The 19,713-nt window shown below is 40.4% G+C and overlaps 3 protein-coding genes across 6 annotated transcripts in view; 1 reads left to right on the top strand and 2 right to left on the bottom strand.

The window, feature by feature from the left end:
• Positions 1-19,713, top strand: part of col14a1b (collagen, type XIV, alpha 1b) — a 191,182-nt gene that overhangs the window by 166,434 nt on the left and 5,035 nt on the right. For 3 of the 4 annotated variants that reach the window (XM_087834563.1, XM_087834561.1, XM_087834559.1), the window contains 12 exons: positions 156-242; positions 1,132-1,185; positions 12,320-12,415; positions 12,507-12,560; positions 13,753-13,806; positions 14,406-14,459; positions 14,688-14,759; positions 15,510-15,545; positions 15,980-16,046; positions 16,131-16,319; positions 17,528-17,605; positions 18,229-18,384. In XM_087834563.1, coding sequence (XP_087690689.1) covers positions 156-242; positions 1,132-1,185; positions 12,320-12,415; positions 12,507-12,560; positions 13,753-13,806; positions 14,406-14,459; positions 14,688-14,759; positions 15,510-15,545; positions 15,980-16,046; positions 16,131-16,319; positions 17,528-17,605; positions 18,229-18,384 — 997 coding nt within the window. The remainder of the gene's footprint in view (positions 1-155; positions 243-1,131; positions 1,186-12,319; positions 12,416-12,506; positions 12,561-13,752; positions 13,807-14,405; positions 14,460-14,687; positions 14,760-15,509; positions 15,546-15,979; positions 16,047-16,130; positions 16,320-17,527; positions 17,606-18,228; positions 18,385-19,713) is intronic. The other variant, XM_087834562.1, reaches the window with a different exon arrangement.
• Positions 1,978-3,984, bottom strand: LOC148096581 (uncharacterized). The gene is made up of 7 exons (XM_087835360.1): positions 3,861-3,984; positions 3,592-3,699; positions 3,317-3,406; positions 3,116-3,208; positions 2,965-3,018; positions 2,714-2,856; positions 1,978-2,043 (listed from the first exon to the last, which is right to left on the bottom strand). The coding sequence occupies exons 1-7, from the start codon at positions 3,982-3,984 to the stop codon at positions 1,978-1,980; spliced, it is 678 nt and encodes a 225-aa protein (XP_087691486.1).
• LOC148096580 (CD209 antigen-like protein A) lies at positions 7,013-10,384 on the bottom strand. Its single transcript, XM_087835443.1, has 6 exons — positions 10,231-10,384; positions 8,889-9,008; positions 8,686-8,784; positions 8,472-8,596; positions 8,055-8,185; positions 7,013-7,166 (listed from the first exon to the last, which is right to left on the bottom strand). Exons 1-6 carry the CDS (start codon positions 10,382-10,384, stop codon positions 7,013-7,015), a joined length of 783 nt encoding a protein of 260 aa, XP_087691569.1.

Here is a 19,713-nt window from a genome sequence, read left to right as displayed (position 1 = left end):
ATGGAGAGCTTTGTCATATTTCCACCTTGTTTGGGTTGTTTTTTAATCACGATTCATGCCATTTCATTTTTATTTGTTTTCTATTCTGTTATTATATTTATTTATTGGCTTTTGTTTTTTCTTTGTGTCATCCTCATCATGCTGTGGTCATCCAGAGGAAGGAGGTAGACTGCCCGGCCTTGCCTAAAGCCTGCACCTGCACCCAGGACAGCAAAGGTCCCGCAGGCCCTGCTGGACCACCAGTGAGACACACACACACACACACACACTTTGGTTACTGGGCAAGTCTCACCTCTGCTGCATTGCATTTCATCGTCTGCTTGCTTGAATGAAACATGGACAAAGACCAAACGTGATCGCACATCTGCATCACAACAATCAGTGACACAAACATCGTTTTTCCTGCACCTCACTTTTTACTCACATTATTTTTTACATGTTTCTTTGATATAGTGAAGAACAATCACCAAACGAGTTTTATACCACTGCCAAGAGCACCATGACTCTAATATACCAGCTGGTATTTAAAGAGTATGCAATTTCATTTCTCACCAGCAGAGAGCGACAGTGAGACTTTTTTGCTGACCTGTCATTATCCATATACTAAACACACACAAAATATGGAGGGCCAGGAGTGACAAAATGAATGAATTAAATATGCCATTAAACAATGAAATACATATATCAATAATTAAATAAAAATTTAAATAAATAAATGATGTATTACATGTTTTAAATTAAATGACTGGACATTTAATTAATTATTGAAATATTTATTTAATAAATGAATTCCAATTTTAATTTTTTAATGAAACATTTAATTCATTTAGTTCGTCACTCCTGGCCCTCCATAAAAGTCTGTGCTGCACATTCGCTCATGCAGTCACAAAAGTCCAATAACAGGACAAAACACCAACATCCTGTTTTATGTTCCGTTTACATTTCTTTAGTGGAATTCCTTTTTTTTTTTTACTTTCACTTCCTGGCAGATTAAACCTTTTTTTTCTTGCACCATGACTCATCTGTCAGCTTTGTGGGTTGTAAAGTCATCTGTCATCACCTTCAAACCCCAGCAGCAAACCTGGTAATCGTGTGTTTCTAAGCACCTCCTGCTGTTTGTGTATCTAACAGGGAGGCCCAGGAATCAGAGGAGCCAGAGGAGAACGTGGAGAGCCAGGCCCTGTGGTGAGTTGTTGGTTTAGCCTATCAGAAACCACGGCTGTGTCCGATGGGCCCGCCTTCAGCACGTCACTGAATAATATCAACAGGTTATCAAGAAATCGCATTTGTTTTTATTGAGTTTCTCAGAGTAAAAACATCCATCATGCTCGTGTTCATCCTCGTCTTAAAGAGACAGAGCCGATATAACTCTGCCTGTCTGCAGCTGTGAGCAGCCACATCCCAACTGTTTACACTCAGACACACGCAGAATCATTTCAGATCAGTTTAATAACTTCAGCAATAGTTTATAGATTGAAAAGAATTAGGATGCAGAAAGCTGGATACGTACATTTACAAAAACACTTTTATAGATATTTTTTCAAAAGATATTATTATTATTATTATTATTATTATTATTAAATCCCTAATTTAAACAGAGTTCAATCAAATCATTTTTTCCAGAAAGAAGGGTTAATACAATAAATACAGTAGTAATGATAATAATAATAATAATAATGATGATAATAATAATAATGATGATAATGATAATAATAATGATAATAATAATAATGATAATAATAATAATAATAATGATAATAATAATGATAATAATAATAATGATAATAATAATAATAATAATGATAATAATAATGATAATAATATGAAACAAAACAAAAGCACAGATAAATAAACATCATGGAGATCAATCAGTCAATTAAATTGAAAATAAAAATAGCTTCTTTCCATATTTGCAGTAATTGTCGGGTTTACACACACACAAGTTCTTGATGTGACCGCTTTCATGAGCTCCTCCCATCACGGCGGAGGCCTCGCTGAGCCACACTTCAGGACATCTTTAGGCGTTTGGCCCTTCAGTATTCTCTATATGTAGAAAATATGAAAGCTTCTAAGTGTCGACTCAGGTTTTATGCAGTTAAGACAACAAATGTATTAGTGAGTTAGTTTCAGAGCATAATTAATATATTCATGTAACTCCTCCCTCTGCACTCCGCTGCACAGCCTACATGTTAAAGGTCATTTCCTGGTTGGTCTCTTGCTGTTTTGAGCCACGCTTGATGGCGTGCTCACTGTTGCTGCGCCTGATTGTGGTTTAGATACGACGATTCAGTTTCCTGAACAGTCTCAGAGCTCCGGGCACGCCCACCTCTACACAGTTCGAGTGTTTCATGCCATGTGTTCCACTATCACAGCGCTGCTTCGTCACAGGGACCTGCTCTAATTTGATGTTTTGTCAGATTCATCTCTTGCAGACTTTTAGCTTTTCTTTCAAAAGCAAAGGTGTTCAGTTTTCTGTTACAAAGTCAGAGGCATCATCGTTGGTATTTATAGAGACCTACATATCTGAGTTTTCTTCCGTTGGTTAAGAACCAGCTGCTGCTTGTACTAAGCTCACTTCCTTACTGGCTGAACATGATTTTATCAGGATGACTCAGAGACGTCAGAGGACAGTTTTCTGCACTTTTTTTCATATTGCAGATTTAAACTTCTTGATTAGTTTTAAAGTCACGCTGCTTGAGACAAACGCACTCACCTGTTTTTCGATGCTGTTCACAACGATCAGCTTCCCTCCCTTCTTCTCACAGTCGTCTTTGCTCTTCTGCAAAGCGGACACTATGGTGTATTCATAATAACAGCTGCAGCCGACCTTCACCCATCCTAGAGGACAGCCGTTCCCTGAAAACATACGACACCCTCTTACTCCGACCTCCTGTAACTTTGTGTCTTTGCTCAGTTAAAATGGCTTTAAATGAGTTCTGTATGTTATTTTAGGGAAACTAAAACCTTTCTCAGTCGCGTTTGAGGTGTTGTTCACTTCAGTGATGTTCGTTAAAGAGCCTTAAAAAAGGAAATAAAATGTGAAACACAGTAACTGCTTCAAACTGCAGATAAACACGGTTGTTTCAGTTACTGAGGGGAAAAAAAGCTTTGTAACCTCTCTCAGTTGCGTTTCGCTCGGGTCGATCATCTGGAAATCCAAAATCAGGCCAACCACCAGTTGTGTTTGGATTCTCGAAGTCTGAGAAGTCTGGACACGGAGAACCAAAGAAAACACAGCTTGTTATGAAATAATTGTTCTTCAGCTTGTCAACATTTAGAAGTGACTCTGATTGTGAGTTTGATTTTCCTCTCTTACCTGAGCACTGGCTCTTCATCCTGGTCATTTCCTCATTTAGTTTATCCAACTTTATTTTGAGCTCGTCTCTCTGCACGGTCACTGAGATATCTGAGGAACGTAAAGTGATCATGTGAAACTTTAACAAACGTTTGTGTGTTTGTTTTTTAAATTAACAGTTTAAAACCAGTAAAAAGTTCAGGAATGATGAGAAACTTGTTGTAATGTTCTCATCGTTTCCAGAACAGTCTGTTGAATCTGAACACTGATCGTAAGCAGCACGTGTCGGCCCTCACAGCGTAGTCCTGTCGAAGTCAGCATGAGCAGAAGAAACGTTCCCAGAACTGCAGCGATGACTCGAGCGTCTCTTCTCTTCACTGAATGTTTCTTTCGAGCACGTCGACCTGTAGAGATGAAAAGCGCAGTAACTATACTTTTAAATGAGCTGCTCGAGGACAGATGTTTGCTGTATGACACATTTATTTATTTCCTGTTTAAAATAAGACGACATCCATGTTTTATTTGCGTTTACTGCCAGCCCATAAGTCTACTTATTCATGCTTACTGGTTTTCTGTGACCCGGTCCTGGTGGCGTGGGCTTCAAGCTCTCGGATCTCCGCTTTGTTTTTCTCTCCACCGTCCGCTCGGCCTCCTCTGCTGTATCTCACATGTCGGTTTCCTGTGGACATCTTGGGCGAAGTAAAAGTCTCGTCCGTCTGCTTCTGTCTTTGTCACGCAGCTGTTTTTAGAGACGAGCATGAAGGAAGTAACAGCTACCCACAAACACAACCGCACACACAAACACAACTCTAATAAATGCTGTTACAGCCTCTCTCTCTCTCTCTGCGAGTTAAAGTGTAGGATTTAAGAAATCATTGACGTATCACTTACGATGTGTCCACTCAGACACTGATGACAGAGAGGTTGTGTTTGTCACAGAAACATGCAGCTGTGAGTCATGAAACTTTTTTTGACTTTGTTAAAATGGTGAATAAAAATGAAAAGGTCTGTTCACCAGAGTTCATCAGAGTCTTGAAGCACATCTCTGTTGAACGTCTCTCAGATAAAGATCCAGATTTTTCCCGCTCACGGTGAAAACACTGAACACCACACCGCGCTGGCATTTCAGTCGTATGTAAAAATCTTTTGTTATGAAAATTCTGTGCGAGCAGTTTTTCACTCATGCAAAACATCTTTCAGGAGAGAGAGAAGTTATAAAACACTGTTTCATTTATGGAAAATGTTGTTTTTTCATAAATGAAACAATGTTTCAAAAATATTGAAACATTGTTTCTCTTAGCTCGCTCCCATCGTTACTCTCTTTAACTCTCTTTAACTCTCTCTGTCTCTTTAATTATGTAAAATGTAGAAGTAAATTTATGTCATTTGGTACACAAAGAGGTGTTTATGAGGGTTAAGGAGTTAAGTTATTTGGTGGTTACTTGTTTTGATATTTACATGTTTACATATCTGAATGTTTACACATTTACATTCAAACAGTTATAAGTATGTGTTGATTCCACCTGGTTGGTTTTCCTGCTTTTATCCGAGTACGAGATTTCCTGGCTTCTGAGTTGCCAGTGAAGTATCTCGATGGCTGCACACAGGAAGTGCTCTTTTTTATGTTGAGCTGCGCAGAGAGTAAAGATGCTGCTAAGAAACTTATCAGTCTCCATCTTGCTGTTTCTAATAGTTTAGAGATTCTGAATCACGTGGATAAAAGTAGTAGCTCCTGGTCTCGAGGCTTCCAAGTATCAGAAAACCCCCACGGAGCAGGACACGTGCTCCTCCAACCGTATAGATGCTCTCTTTAAAAGATCCGATCTGATTGTTTTCTCTCTGTCTTGAGTTTTTTAGTCTAACTTTTGTACTGTATGGAAATTGGTAGAGCAGGAGATTTTGTGTTTGCTAAGTGTTGGTGTTAGTCTGTAATATAAAGCAGTAAACAGGAACAGGAGTCTGGGCTTCTTTAAAGGAGCTGTAATTGCAACTAACTAACTAACTAACTGTAACTAAAGGTTCCGACACTAGGTGGCAGTGTTATCAGAAGATATCAGTGTCGTTGTGCCAGCAGTGAGAAACGTCTGCCCTGTGAGTGTGGTGGTTAGTGCTGACGGGTTTGTGTTCAGGCTTCCTGTCTGAGGCCTTTCTATGTAGTTTGTTGTTCCACAGGCCAAACACACACTCGCTGAGCTGTGATTGTAAACAGGCCGTAGGTGAGCCTGCCTGTGTTGGTCCTGAGCCTGTGGGGGGGGCACCCTGCCTCACCCCGTAACAGCTGTAGTCAGCAGATTACATCATCTGTTGATGTTTGTGATCTGTCTTTCTAACCCACTGTAATCCACAGGGCTGGAAAGCAGCTCCCCACACCTCTCCACTGTGTTTATTCCACACTCTGAAGTCAGAGTGAGTGGACGCTGCTTCACTGATCAAGTGCTACATGATGTTGCCTGCTCAGCGGGCCACAGACTGGTACCAGTCCGTGAGTCGTTTGGTACTGGGCTGCGACGAGGGTTTTCAGGGGTTATATCAATTTTTAGCTTTTTATTTTAAATCATTTTTATCATTAACTCTGTTTCCCTGGGTCTTTTCCTGTGTGTTATGATTAAATCTTATTTTTTTGGCACCAGTACTGGTTTTATTTTGTTGTATTTATCCGTGACACCTTATAGTCCGGTCCGTGAAAATATTGTCAGATATAAACCAGGACCGCTGACTTAGAAGACATGAACATGATTTATTGAGATAGGATGGAGATTAGACTCCGACGACCTCGTCATGGCAGAAGCTTCTCAGCGGTGGGAGGATTTAGGAAAGGACCTCCCTGTGTGAGGTGGAGATGGGAGGAGGCGGGGTGCATGAAAGAGAGTCTGAGAGGAAAATAATGGAGAGCACAGATTTACACCACGCGAAGCAGAGTTTGAAATCTAAAAACAATTTTAATTTACAGTTCGTGCCTTCAGAGGCCAACTATTAAGACAGTGTAATGTATACGTGCTCGCCACAGTGTGCACAGCATAAACTCATTTTCACTAAAACACATAAAGCTCAGCACTGCAAAGTTATTGGACAGTGGAAAACACACTCAACAGTTCACATGTACAGTAACAGTTAATGAACTAAAATGCAACAAAAAGACAGAGCAATGCAAATCACAATAACAGAATAGAAACAGACATAAACTGACAATGTTGACTGAAAACTGACCACCAGAGGAGACGCGTGTTGTTTTCTGGTTGATTAGACTTTCACACATTGTTTTGTGTATTTAAATCCTTTTTAAGTAGAGAAGAAAAATGCCACTGCACCCAGATTCAGAGGAAATATGGAATGAGGACATTTCTAATATTGATCGATCTGAAGCTGTGGGCTGAAGCTCGAGTTCTTATTTGAACAGTTACGGTGTTGGTCCTCTCGCCTCTGTACGCCACCGTCGCGTATTTCAAATCTAACAAATCAGGTGTGATTGAAGTTCAGGCTTTCAGCTTTAATTCAAGGAGTTTAATAAATGTATGAAACAGTTTAGGACTCACTGACATTTTATACATAATCGCTGATTATTAAAGTTCTTTGGTTTTCAGTCTGGGATTTCACAACAACGACTTTTGTTGACTTTTCAGTAAAACATAAAGGTCAGAACACCATTATGTCAATTTCACCTTCACACAGCTGTGCTGGGACTTAAATCTGATACGGTGCAGTTACATGTTACACATGTTAGACTGAGCGGTGACCAGCAGACTCTCGGTAGATGTCCCTCTCACAGATCCAGTGTTTCGATCCAGTGTTGATGTAGTTCCACGTTCCTTGTAGATCCATAAATACTTTGACATGATCCTGAGGTTCTAATTTTGCATCTTTATTCCAGCCTCTGTTGAACAAGTACAATGTTGTTACAGGTAACATCCTGAAAACACAACAGAGTACTGTGCAGAGAGCTCTTAGCAGTGCTTAGAAACACACATCAACATATTCTCCTGCTGAACTATTTAACTTCCCAGTATTCCCATTATTACCAGTTGTGCAGTTTTCACACATGAACTGCAGCTCTGAACTTTTCTATACAAAATGATGCAGGACACGTGAGAACCATATACTGTAAATAAAAGATGGACGTTGCCACTGTGACATCACCCGTTAGTTTACAAAGCCGTGTTTTTAAAGCGTCCTGAGGGATGGACCTGACCTTTAAATCCAGGAACATCACATCCTCATCAGTCACCTTGGTAACCACACAGTCCCCTCACACTAAAGCGTACCTGCTTCATCACCTGCTTTGAACATTAACAGGAGAATAAACGATTAAATGAATATCACTGTATCCAGTAAATCTGAGACCATGGACTCATAGAAAAGTGTTCATGAGGACTTGGATCACTGCAGCTGAAGGACATTTTCAACACGAGCTGACCTGTTTATGCAACCACAGGAGACGCCCCCTGCTGGCTGTTAGAAATAAAACAGATTATTTTTACTATTTTATTTATTTTTTATTTTATTATTTACTATATTATCTTGGTGAGAACATAAATGTTCAGTGTAGTCAGATCAGACCTATGATCTTTAACAAACAGTAACTGTCTGGTGTGAGCGAGTGGGTGTCATGTATCCTGCCTCCTGCACAGCAGATTTATTCAGCGTCCCGTCCTGATTCTGTGACATCGTTCAGAGTTCATATGTGAAAACGCACGAGGAAGGCCCATAGCTTTTATCCAGGAGATATATCACAATTTTATAAACTCTAAATTAAATTTCTTACGTATGTGCTAGTGGTGATCTGTCCACCCACTCCCACTCCCACTTCGATGGCTTTGACCAGTCATTTGTCTTTTCCTTTCTCTCCAGACCGATCCAGAATTCTCCGTGTTTATTCAGCTCTCTGAAAAATTCCTGATAGTTTGTCAGAAACAGGAATGGATTAGTTTTTTGTAGATTCATGTTTCAGGTTTTTTCATTTTGTTAATTTTTACTAATCCAAAAAATAACCAACATGAAGATCTTACTCATAATTATTAATTTAGAGATTCTATATTTAAACACTGAACAGCAAAGAGACACATGGCAGAAAAACATATCACATGTACAGCCGCAGATATTTAAATCATTCATGGACGACTGAGACAACAACATCACGTATGTCACACATTTAGTATCTTAACAGTTATGACACACTTACATGTTTGCTCTTGGTCTTTATCACCAGCAGATCTGCTCCTCTCCTCTCACACTCTTTCCTGCTCTCACTCCAGTTTTTCCTCTCAGTAGAAATGTAGTAACAGCTGCACTCAAATCTTTTCCATTCTTTAAGAAATAACTCATCATCAACACGAGGTCCAGTTTCAAATCATCTAACAACAGTTTAATAAGAGTCAGTTTGAGATGTTTCTCACCTGTGGTGTTCGCCTGTGTTTGGTTGTCGTTTCCAAACTGGCAGTTCATCCTTTCCAGATCCGACGTCAGCTTCTGATTCTCAGACTGGAGCTCCACGTCTCATGAAAACCATAAAAACAGACAGTTCAGGATGTAAATACAAATCAGCTGCTGAAGGCTTTGACCTTTTGACCATGTTATTTAAATAAATGTGAGTCCTCACAGAATTTGTAGAAGACTGTAAGCCCCGCTACCAACAGGAGACACAGTAGACCCAGTATCAGGGCAGGAACTCTGAACTGGTCTCGTCGGGCTGCTGGGAGGTGATACTGAGTGTGCACTTCTACAACGTGAAGCAGAAGACACAGTTGGATTAAACACATTTTAAGTTCCTCCTTCAGTTTATCTGAACAGATGAGATGAAAACACCACGACACCTACTGCAGCAAACAGCCACCAAACACCGTTTAACATGAGGGGAGATGCTAACAGGTGTTAGCTAGCTGCTTTTAGTTCATTACTACCTGACCGAGGAGAATAATAATAATAATAATAATAATAAACTTTATTTATAAAGCACACTTAAAAACCAAGGGTATGCCAAGGTGCTTAACAAGTAAGATAGAGAATAGGAGGAGGATGATAGAAATAGGACCAAAGCAAGTGCTAAGTCTGCCAGCAGGTAGCTGTCACAGGAAAGCAACAGGTAACGAGCAAACAAGAAGTTAAATGAGCATAAAAGTGCATGATATAAAATCATAAAAGAAATATTAACTAGAGGGAAAGGCAAGATTGAATAAGTGTGTTTTTAGTCGTGATTTGAACAGTGCGATGGAATCAGATGCGCGGAGGTCGAGAGGAAGGTTATTCCACAGAGCAAACGCACGGTCACCCCGAGACTTCAGCCGAGATCTGGGTCAGAAGTAGTTGAGTGGCAGATCTGAGTGTTCTAGCAGGAGTCTGTGGTTTGAGAAGTTCACTAAGATAACTTGGCGCTAATTTATTAATAGTTTTGAATGTAAGGAGTCATATTTTAAATTGAATACGGTACTTTATGGGCAGCCAATGCAAGCTAGCTAGAACAGGAGTAATATGGCATAATTTCCTGGTACCAGTCAAGAGGCGGGGCTGCTGCATTTGCAAGAAGAGAAGAGAAGGCTAACCTCATCTAACAATCTGCTGTTACTCTACCACATGTCTCAGGCCAGCAATGACATCACGGCTCAAAGCTAACATGTTACAAATCTTGTCTCCTGATCGAATAAATAAACCAATAACATCTATTAAAATTTCCTAAAATTATTTCAGGCATTTTCCTGATACTTTTCAAAGTGTCACTGCCATATCTCTGCTTGCAGGCAGCAGTGTGCTCAGCTTTGCAAACTGGTTGGTTTTAAAAGAAAATGCTAGTGTTTCATATAAAATATGATCAGCCCACACTGATGATTCCCTCATGAACAGAGTCTCTGTGTAACCGAGGAGTTTTGCTCGTTTCACTACGTTAATATTGCACTTTTATATCTCGCATTGACGTCTTATACGGAGCCACAGAACGTGATTCTTACCTCCGTGTCGTGTTGAACGAACCTTCTGGTCTGTGTAGACGTCCGTAGTCTCGTAGATGTCGACTTCTCTCTCCAGTCTCTCCTCTCCGTCGCCTCGGTGGCCATATTTAAATTTAATGGTCAAATCTGGATCCTCATAAATGTGGGAAGACATTTGAAGCTGTGCGGCTTCCAGCAGACGCAGTTTTCAGTACAGCAGAGCTGTCAGTTACGTTTCTCTGATGCTGCTGTCAGTCTCTCCGTCGTTCTGTGTCGAGCTGAAAAGGTTTGAACAGGATGTCGAGAGGAAGCTCTGGCAGGAAACCATAAACACAGATATTTGATTTTTAATGATTTGAAATTATAAAAGTGTTTTTGTTCATGTTTGTTTCTAAATGTATTAAACAGCAACAGCTGAAACAAAACAAACTAGAGAAAGATGCTGGCGAGCAGTAAAAAGGCCAATGTGTTCGATTCTGTACTTGCTGTTTCTTCACTGATAGATGTGATGATATGAATGTGCCTCGCTCATGTCCTCATTTGACGCCATGAGATAAAAGATAAAGTTTCATAGACCAATAAGAAACAGTTTGACGGTCATGTGGCACATGACGTGGACGATCCAGCCGGACGTACTTACACTGTAACTCTGCATTTAACTAAAATCTAAAGACACGGAGTACTACACAGGAACAATTAAAACATAGTTTGTGATAATTGAGGAAATGATAATAAATGTAATAATTAAAGCAGGATTATTCAGGGAGTCCTTTTAATAATTGGAATGATTGAATATTAATAATATTAATTCACCGATGTCATCAGTTTTGTACCAGACACACACATCTAATCTTTTTAGTAACCACAGACCATAGTCATGCTCATCAACAAACATTTGGAAACAACAAAAACAAAACATTAGGCTCCGCCCTCTGCAGCGACAGTGTCCAGGTTTTCTTCGTTTTTCGGTTGCTTTGAGTTTTGATCTGTAGAAATATTCTGTAGATGTAACCATGTTAAAGCTCGTTACAAAGTAAAAGCATTTTTATTATTTGCTTCAGAGCTGAGCAAACATTAATGCTGCAAACAACAAACAAAGTTCACTAATCAGCCTGAAATTTTACAGAAAATACAAATCTAAGAAATATTTAACAAAATTATTAAACCAAAGGAAAAAAACTGTGTTCACAAACGAGGCGACCTCTGACCTTTGATTTATAACTTTTAATGTTCGTCTGCTTATACAGATCATGTTCTGATCATTATGAGGTAAATACACCGAACTACGCTTCATCTTCAATGAGGAGTCTTTAAATAACCTCGGGCTGGATTAATGTCTAGTTTGAACTTTCACATGTTTGTAGTGACTTTGTGACTGAAACGTATCACGTAGCTGATCATAAACCTACTTCCTTCTCTATGAACACTCACAAACTAATTTCCTCCCGAATATTTGAAGCCGTCTTCTCAGACAGGACTCGTTGTTGGTGGAGTTAGACGTGTTGTTATTTCACTTAAAGCACTAAAACTGATTCACCTCACTGCTTCCACTGTTTCTACCATTGAACCAGCCTCATTTCCCACACAGATATTATAACTAGATCAGTTATGTGGTGTGTTTTGAGGTTTAGGTAACACAGAATAGTCTCGTATTAAAACGTAATAATGCACAAAATATAGTGAACTTAAACAAATCACTATAAAGGCAGAATTAAGTAATTAAATAATGAAATAATGCAAAAATCCAGCCTGATAAATACAACACTCCCTGTCTAATCAACGTCTGCTTTCCAGGTTTGTGTAAAATCCATCATTGTAGCTGAGGGGGTGACTCTTACTGTACTGATACATGCACATATTTGAAAACGATTAGAGCTGCTGTGTGTGGAGTGTCTCATCTTCTTGGATCTTGGATGGGCTCCGGCCACCCTGTGATTGGTCAGTTGGTTGATGGGTCACCTGATAACCAGTAAATCTCTGGGAAAGTGTCCCACGTGACCAGTTAAAGCCACCATCACCACCTCAGAATATCCAAACCTGCACGTTTGCCTACATCACATCCGTGTTTTTAGCACATTAGCTTCACCTTTCTCTGTCCTGCTCTGTTTAGGGACCAACTGGTCCTGTTGGAGATACGGGTCTTCCAGGACCTCAGGGACCCCCAGGACGGCAAGGACCCAGTGGACGCTCCATTATTGGACCCCCGGTGGGTTATACAGTTTTCAACAACCTTCAACGTCTTTTTTGTTACGTTTTTTCCTTAATCTTTGATTTAAAGTGTGTCGTTGTGTCTGCAGGGCAGTGCTGGAGAGAGAGGTCAGAAAGGTGATGTGGGACAACAAGGAACTCAGGTAATGATGTGATCAGCTTTTATATACTGACAGATCATAGCTCTCATTGCTCTCTGAGTAACATACCAACACTCAGCTTCTCATTTCTTTACATCAAGTGATGCTTAAACACATTACTGTGCTTTCATCATTGAATATAAATCATTTAGAGAGATAATAAAGATCAAATTTAGACTGTGAGGTGGAATTACCTGTTACTTAGGAAAGAAGGAGACTTCCACATCACTTTGGAAGTGTTTAACCTGCTTTCATCCCGATGTCTGTCACGTTGTGTCGTTCCTCCTTTGCTGGAGCGAATAAAACGCAGGTACAAGACTTCATAACCTCAGTCTAAGGCTACGTTCACACTGCAGATGAAAGCGCATCAAATCTGACTTTTCTGACCCCATGTGACCCATCATGGTGTGACAGTGTGAACGGCACAAATCTGATCTGGGTCACTTTCGTATGTGGTTCTGAATCCGAGACATATCTGATGTTTCAGAAAGCGACTGCTGTTTGATGGTCATGTCGCTTTAAATCTGTCTTTTACGTCACTGACAGACGCCAATTATCAGCGCCGGAGAAGACATCGCGAACGCTTCCTGACCATCCAGTGTAGATGTTAGTGAAACTGTTGGGAAGACAATGTGAACATTTTATTTGTTCTGTATAATCTGCAGATTCTGACAGAAATCTGTAACTATCCTTTGAAGCAGCGCTCCTCTAAAACAGCAATATGGATCATTATTAGGCCAAACGTAAATAACAAACAAAATTGGGAAAGATAAAGTCTAAAACAAGTCTTTACATTAAGACCATCAGTCAAACAATACTGTTGTTCTGGGTCTGAACAGAGCGCGTTGTGTGTCTTCTTTTGCACATGCGGGCGCTTTGAGCGTTCACACAGGAGCGCGTTTGCTGTCACATTTTATTTGTAGTGTGAACGAGCAGACAGAAAAAATCTGATTTGATCATTACGACCTGCAGAGTGAACGCAGCCTAAAAGTGTACCTAAGAGTAAAAGTCCATGTCACAGGAGCACCTGTGAGTGCTCTTCTCTCAGGAGGGATTTAGGAATCGTGCATCCAGAGCTCCATCACAGGCTTCTCACACATCATGAGTTACAGACACTGAAACTGATGCGTGTTGAGGTTCAGGGCTGCTGTGAACGTGACCTGCAGTGACCTCTGCTCTCCTCGTGCTGTTTCAGGGGGTTCCTGGAAGACCCGGAGGTCCAGGGAGGGAAGGACCTCCAGGACCCAGAGTGAGTCATCACAGACACACTAATAATGCAGCTGTTTGACAAGTTTGTTGACACTACAAATATTAACAGTCAGTAAACCACTGGGATGAGGTCAAATACTAATATGAATAATATAACCTGTAATGTAGATATTTTATCTCTGATACTGTTCATATGTTCATACTACTGTAGTAACACTATTATATCTGTAAACTGTCTCTACTCTCAGATGTTGAATTTGAGGCATTGGATTGATTTTAAATATCTGCTAATTTGGGACAGGAGCAACAATGAAGTACAAAAGAGGTGTGATGCTTTAAAAAATGACACGTTAATGCACGGCAGGGCTGCACGGAAGGACAAGTGGGAAAGAAAACAGATACAAGTTTCCTAAAAAGTCCAGAGGTTGAGAAAGGAGACAGTCGAGCTGCTGTCAAATGAACAAAAAGACCCTCACAGAGCGGAGCAGCATCTGTGGCCCTGGAGCGCCCCCCTCTGGCCACAGCAGCACAGAAGGGTGGCAGCCAAAGCTGGAAAGAGCGAGACACACAGCTGGGTCAAAGTCATCGGAGGAACACTTTACTCTTATTTTATTATAACATCTACTTTCACCTTCTCAGGGACTGCCAGGCAAAGATGGCCCCCCAGGCACAACGGGCCCCCCAGGAACCATCGTAAGTCACTGTTGCTGTTTGTGTGACTGTTTTGGAGGATTCAGAGGATATATGCATGCACTGCCTGCAGCTTCTCTGTTAGGCACTTAAATGTAAAGTTGAATTAAAACTGTGACTTTAGGTGATAATGATGGAACTGGGCTAATAACCTCAGTCAGGCGTGTACAACAGGAACAACTTTATAATAATTAAAATAATATCATTAAAAATTGCTTTTCATTCCTTCAGGGAACTCCGGGAGCTCCAGGATCCCCAGGAAGTACAGGCTCTCCAGGAAAGCAGGGAGAGCTGGGCCCACCGGTGAGTCTGTCAGTGAGTGGAGCTGCCTGTCCCCATCAACCGGCCGGGGTGGGCGGAGTTTTTAGCTCTTAGAAGGAACGCCGTCATTTGTTTTCTGAGTTTTATGTTTCTGGCATGAGCTGCTGCATGTGAACAGACGCAGCGGGTGTTGTCAGCTGACTCGACAGAGTCACACTGAGAGTGCAGCGAGGTGAGCGTCTGGTTAACAGCTTCCTGTCCAATCTGAAGCTCTAGAAGCTGTTCTACATTCTTATTGGATGTTTGTTTCGTTGTTATTATCATAAACACGGCGTTAAGTGACAGCGCTGCACAAATATTCATATTCTCTGTTTCGTGTCGACACATTTGAACCCTTTAACGATGTTTCATGTAGATTTGCCCCAGACTCTGAGAGGGAACGTTCCCGACAAAAGTATCACCATCACAGTCCTGTAGGCCAGCGGTGGACCGCTGCTGTAGGCCTCTCGCTGGTCTCGACACGTTCCTGAAATCAAATCCCCTCGATTTATGAAGTGTCTGTTTCCCTCTGAGACATGTCAACACTGAAAAGTATAAACATTTGAAATTATGTTTTTAGTTATTATTCATATAGATAAAGATTTCCAATATTTTAAATAAATGACAAAAACAAGCAGGCTGCAGTTTAATCAGGACAGCAAGATGATCAGCATGCGAGAGAATCACCTGCTTCATCTTGTGTTCGATGCTTCACAAGTTTGGAGGTTTTTCATGGATTCGTTTCTCTTGCAGGGACCTCCTGGAACTAAGGGAGAGAAAGGTGAACGGGTAAGCTCTCTGTCTTCATGTTATCACTTTACCTCCGTCACAAACGTCCTGTCTGCTGACCTGCACATAGAGATATATGTGAAACTCACTCACTAACAGCAGACATTCATCAAAGTATTAATATATGTTTTATTAATATGCAGTAAACATTAGTCACTGTTTCCTCCGTTGATGACAATAATGAAATATCAGCATTATCCAATAAGTAAATTTAATATGTGTGTATTTGAGTTTCATAACATAAATTTACTTTAAATTTGCTGTAACTAAAAATTTGACACTAGCAGCTGAAAAAGAAACGACTGCAGGTTTATGAGTAAATTTCAGTCCTAATAATTTGAGTCTGTAGCGCCTTCATAAAACAGAATATGAATCATTAAAAACACTCCCACATAACTACATGTATGTTATATGAACGTCCTGTGTATTTTCAGGGAGATCTTCAGTCGACAGCATCAGTTCAGGCCATTGCCAGACAGGTCTGTGAGCAGCTGATCCAAAGTGAGTTAAAAAAACCCAAACCTTTATTTGTTAATAATAATAATAATAATAATACTAATCATGTTTGAACTGAACTGTTTTCAGGCCACATGGCGCGCTACAACAGCATCCTGAACCACGTGCCGAGTCCTCCGGTGTCAATCCGCACAGTTCCCGGACCACCGGGAGAGCCTGGTCGAGAAGGATCCCCAGGACCACAGGGAGAACAGGGACCCCCAGGCAGACCAGGCTTCCCCGGACAAAATGCACAGAATGGGCAACCAGGAGAAAGAGGCAAGTTTAACAAAACAGTAAAACTCTGTTACTGTTTAAAACAGTGTGAACTGAGGGGCTGCCACTAAGGCTGGGCCATATCATACCGTTCACGGTAACACCGGTGTAATGTTGGGCAACGATAGGAAAATGAAATATCGCGATAGAATATGGGTAAAACTCGCATGTGCAGTGCCTTTGTTTACATACGCACATGGTGGCGACGCAGAATGAGAAGAGCGAAAGCGGATCGTTGAATGAAACGATGAACCAGAACTGGTTTGTAAAAATGCTGCAACTTCACTGGTGTGGAACTGGTTTAGCTTTCGTCCGTCAGATACACAACAAAGCACTATTTTTGGTAGCTAGCATGCTAGCGGGCCGTCGTTATTACCGTGTTGTTTGGAAAACACGGCGCACTTAAAATCATCCTTTGATTTTTCTGAAAGTCGACAGAGCCCCTTATAATCCCGTGTGCCTTATGTATGAACTCTGGTTTTGTTTACTGACCTGGAAATGATTTTATGTACACGGCGCTCGAAAATCTGTCAGATGTTTCAGTACGACTTTGCTAAGCTACGAAGCCGCACCGCTTGATGGATTGTCGGAGTATTACGGCATCGTAGGCGGAGCCTCGTGGAGTGATACGTGCTGTGCTTCAACATAATATTACCGTATTGTGTGTATAACCTCTTTTTAAGTTTTGTGGATATTATACATGGTTATGCTGAGGACATGTCGGCCAGTTTCCACTGGAAATGCCTTTTGGTTAAACTGTCAGCGAGGAATTTGCATTTGCACTGTTACGTTTTTATATAACTTTAATGCACATAAAAAAACAGCTGCTTGTTTAAGTGAAAATACATTGATGTTTTTGTTTTTGCACTAATAAAGTTGTGGAGTTGTAAAGTATTTTGTCTAGTGTCAATTATATCGTCAGTTATATCGTTATCACAAATTTTCAAATGTATATCGTGATAAATATTTTTGGTCATATCGCCCTGCTCTAGCTGCCACACGGCCCAGTATAAAATAAATACAAAATTATTTTGAACTGCAAACGATGCAAAGCTGCAGTGGTTCAGTCTAACAGCAAAAAAATAAATACAAAGTCAGAAATGTGCAGGAAAGGTCGAACTTGCAGACTTTCTCCATGTTACAGTGTATCTGTGTGGAATGACACAAAATATAGACATTTAAGAGTATTTATTTCTGTTGTGTGTTTCCAGGACAACCAGGAGAGAAGGGTGATAAGGGATCTCCAGGTGTGGGTGTACAAGGACCCAGAGGACCTCCAGGACCACCTGGTAACTTGTTTTCCTGCTAAGCCTTTCTGAACCATCCAGTGATGCAGTGAAGAAAGTCCAGAACATGATGGTCTGATTAGCAAAAGAAAAAATGTTTCACATATTTCATTAAGATGTTGTAAAATCAACAGAATTCAACAGAAAATATAAATTTTTATCAAATGTCTTAACTGACATGGTAAGATAGATTTTTATTATTAGTGTTAGTACTTGTGTTGTTGTTGTTTTTCTGAACTGAACCAAAAAATGTGAACAAATTGTCTCTAAAATTAAATAGTTGATATAATTTTTTCTATAGTTTTAGTTGTTGTTGAGGTGTTATTAAATTATTTCTGAGTGCCATTTAAAAATGTCTTAAACATTTATTACCTGGAAACGTCTGGAAGTACTTTAACTACTCGACTCTGACCATAAAATCATTAAAATAATCACTTTGATAGCTGCAAAGTGTTTCCTGTCCTCTGACTGACAGACCGCAGGAGAAAACACAAACACGTGTTGTGATAACTTTGGGCTCACAGTCGTGGTTCTTATGACTGATGACGAGTTTGACCTCACAGAGTGAGTCTGTAATTCTAACATTTGTGTTTTCTTTTCTACACTCTTCATCCTCTTCCTCCCAGGTCCCCAGGGACAGGGCAGACCAGGTAGCTCTGGACCCTCAGGACGACCTGGAAATCCCGGAGTACCCGGTCGGCCCGGAGCCCCCGGACCCATCGGCACCCAGGGGCCTCCGGGTTACTGTGATCAGAACTCCTGTGTGGGCTACAATGTTGGAGGTGCGTAGTCTCAGAAATATGAGGAAACTATGATCCACCAGTGTTATCAAGACTCTAATTCTGGTAGTTTTTAATCGTGCTGCTTTCTCTGGAGTTTTTCATCAAAGAAATATACTGAGCTCTTTGCTCTGCAGCTCTTTGCTCTGCAGCTCTTATTATCAACCACATGACTAAAGCAGCAGCCTCCACCGTGACTGTTGTGTAATTACAGCCACAGACTGAAGAGGCTGTAATGAGACAAACCTGCATGTTTGTTCAAATATGTGAACAGAAGAAACTTTTTAACTGAGCATGAAAACATTTCACTGCTGATCGTATTTGGACTGAAGTCATGAAGACAGATGTTCAGTTCTTGTGGTTCATTTTCACACTGAGTTAAACAGAGTGCATGTCACAGAAGTGGGCCTGAAACACTGCGTGTATAAAGGTTCATTTACACTCTGGAGCCCTGCTTTTAAGATTTTTAATTTAAGAAAAAAGTGAAGTCCGGCCACAAGGTGGCGCTAAACATGTTCTAAGAACTTTAGACACTTGTTTCTTAATTCCACCTTAACAATCAGTCTGTGAGAGCAGCCTTCATGGTGTAAATGAGCCTTTATACATTTAGTGCTTCACATAAAGTCATCCACCCACACTCAGTGTATCTGAAGGTGAAGCACGTTCAGATACACTCACAGCTAAGATGCAGGATTCAGTTTTACAAACAGCAGTGTGTGTGTTGAAGTTAAACACAGAAATTCATCTTCAGTGTGTGATTTTTAAAAAGAAAGAAGAAAGAAGAAGAAAACAGACTCGATGGAACGACAGAGACAGAGATGATGTCTTTATTTAGCCTCAAAGTGGTCGTGCTACGGACTTTAAAGGCTCATTTCACCCAAAATAATCAACTCTAAGCAGAATTTGTTGAGTTTCTTTCCGAACATTTGAGACAAAACAGCTGAGTTTTTAAAGTTTATTTATTCTGCTGCTTCTTATTTAAAATATCACACACAGACTTTTACAGTGGTAGATTTTTCTGTTGATGCTAAAGACAATCAAAATGAGGTTCAGTTTCTTGAACTGAGAGTAGATGTTGAGGAAAGATGCTGATTATTTGACTTCAAAGTGAAAAATAAAAGAACAGAATATTTTATTGTGGTTAAAACTCATTTAAACGACAGATCTTTGAACATCAGCTCTGGAAGGAAGTAGAAAGAGAAACGCTCAATGACATGTTTTCAAAAACAACATGTTTTATTCCACACGTGTCATAAACTCTGCATCTTAACATCTCAGTTGGTGCTAAATCACTGCAGTGAGTGTGGGTTTAATCTGTCATGGAAAGATGCT

This window comes from Neolamprologus brichardi, chromosome 22 (genome assembly GCF_056152115.1).
Source record: "Neolamprologus brichardi isolate AB-2024 chromosome 22, ASM5615211v1, whole genome shotgun sequence".
NCBI classification, from domain to species: Eukaryota; Metazoa; Chordata; class Actinopteri; order Cichliformes; family Cichlidae; genus Neolamprologus; species Neolamprologus brichardi.
Note: the sequence above shows the minus strand (reverse complement) of the source record. Positions and strands in the feature narration are given on the sequence as shown.

Excerpts from the sequence above, each read along its gene's own strand:
- LOC148096581 (XM_087835360.1), bottom strand. The coding sequence starts at position 3,984 with ATGTCCACAGGAAACCGACATGTGAGATACAGCAGAGGAGGCCGAGCG. Across the intron at positions 3,019-3,115 it reads GCGAAACGCAACTGAGAGAG|GCTCTTTAACGAACATCACT; the intron begins GTTACAAAGCTT and ends TCCTTTTTTAAG. Across the intron at positions 2,044-2,713 it reads TGAACAGCATCGAAAAACAG|AGAATACTGAAGGGCCAAAC; the intron begins GTGAGTGCGTTT and ends TTCTACATATAG.
- LOC148096580 (XM_087835443.1), bottom strand. The coding sequence starts at position 10,384 with ATGTCTTCCCACATTTATGAGGATCCAGATTTGACCATTAAATTTAAA. Across the intron at positions 8,785-8,888 it reads TACAGTCTTCTACAAATTCT|ACGTGGAGCTCCAGTCTGAG; the intron begins GTGAGGACTCAC and ends GGTTTTCATGAG. Across the intron at positions 8,186-8,471 it reads TAAAGACCAAGAGCAAACAT|GAATTTTTCAGAGAGCTGAA; the intron begins GTAAGTGTGTCA and ends ACAAACTATCAG.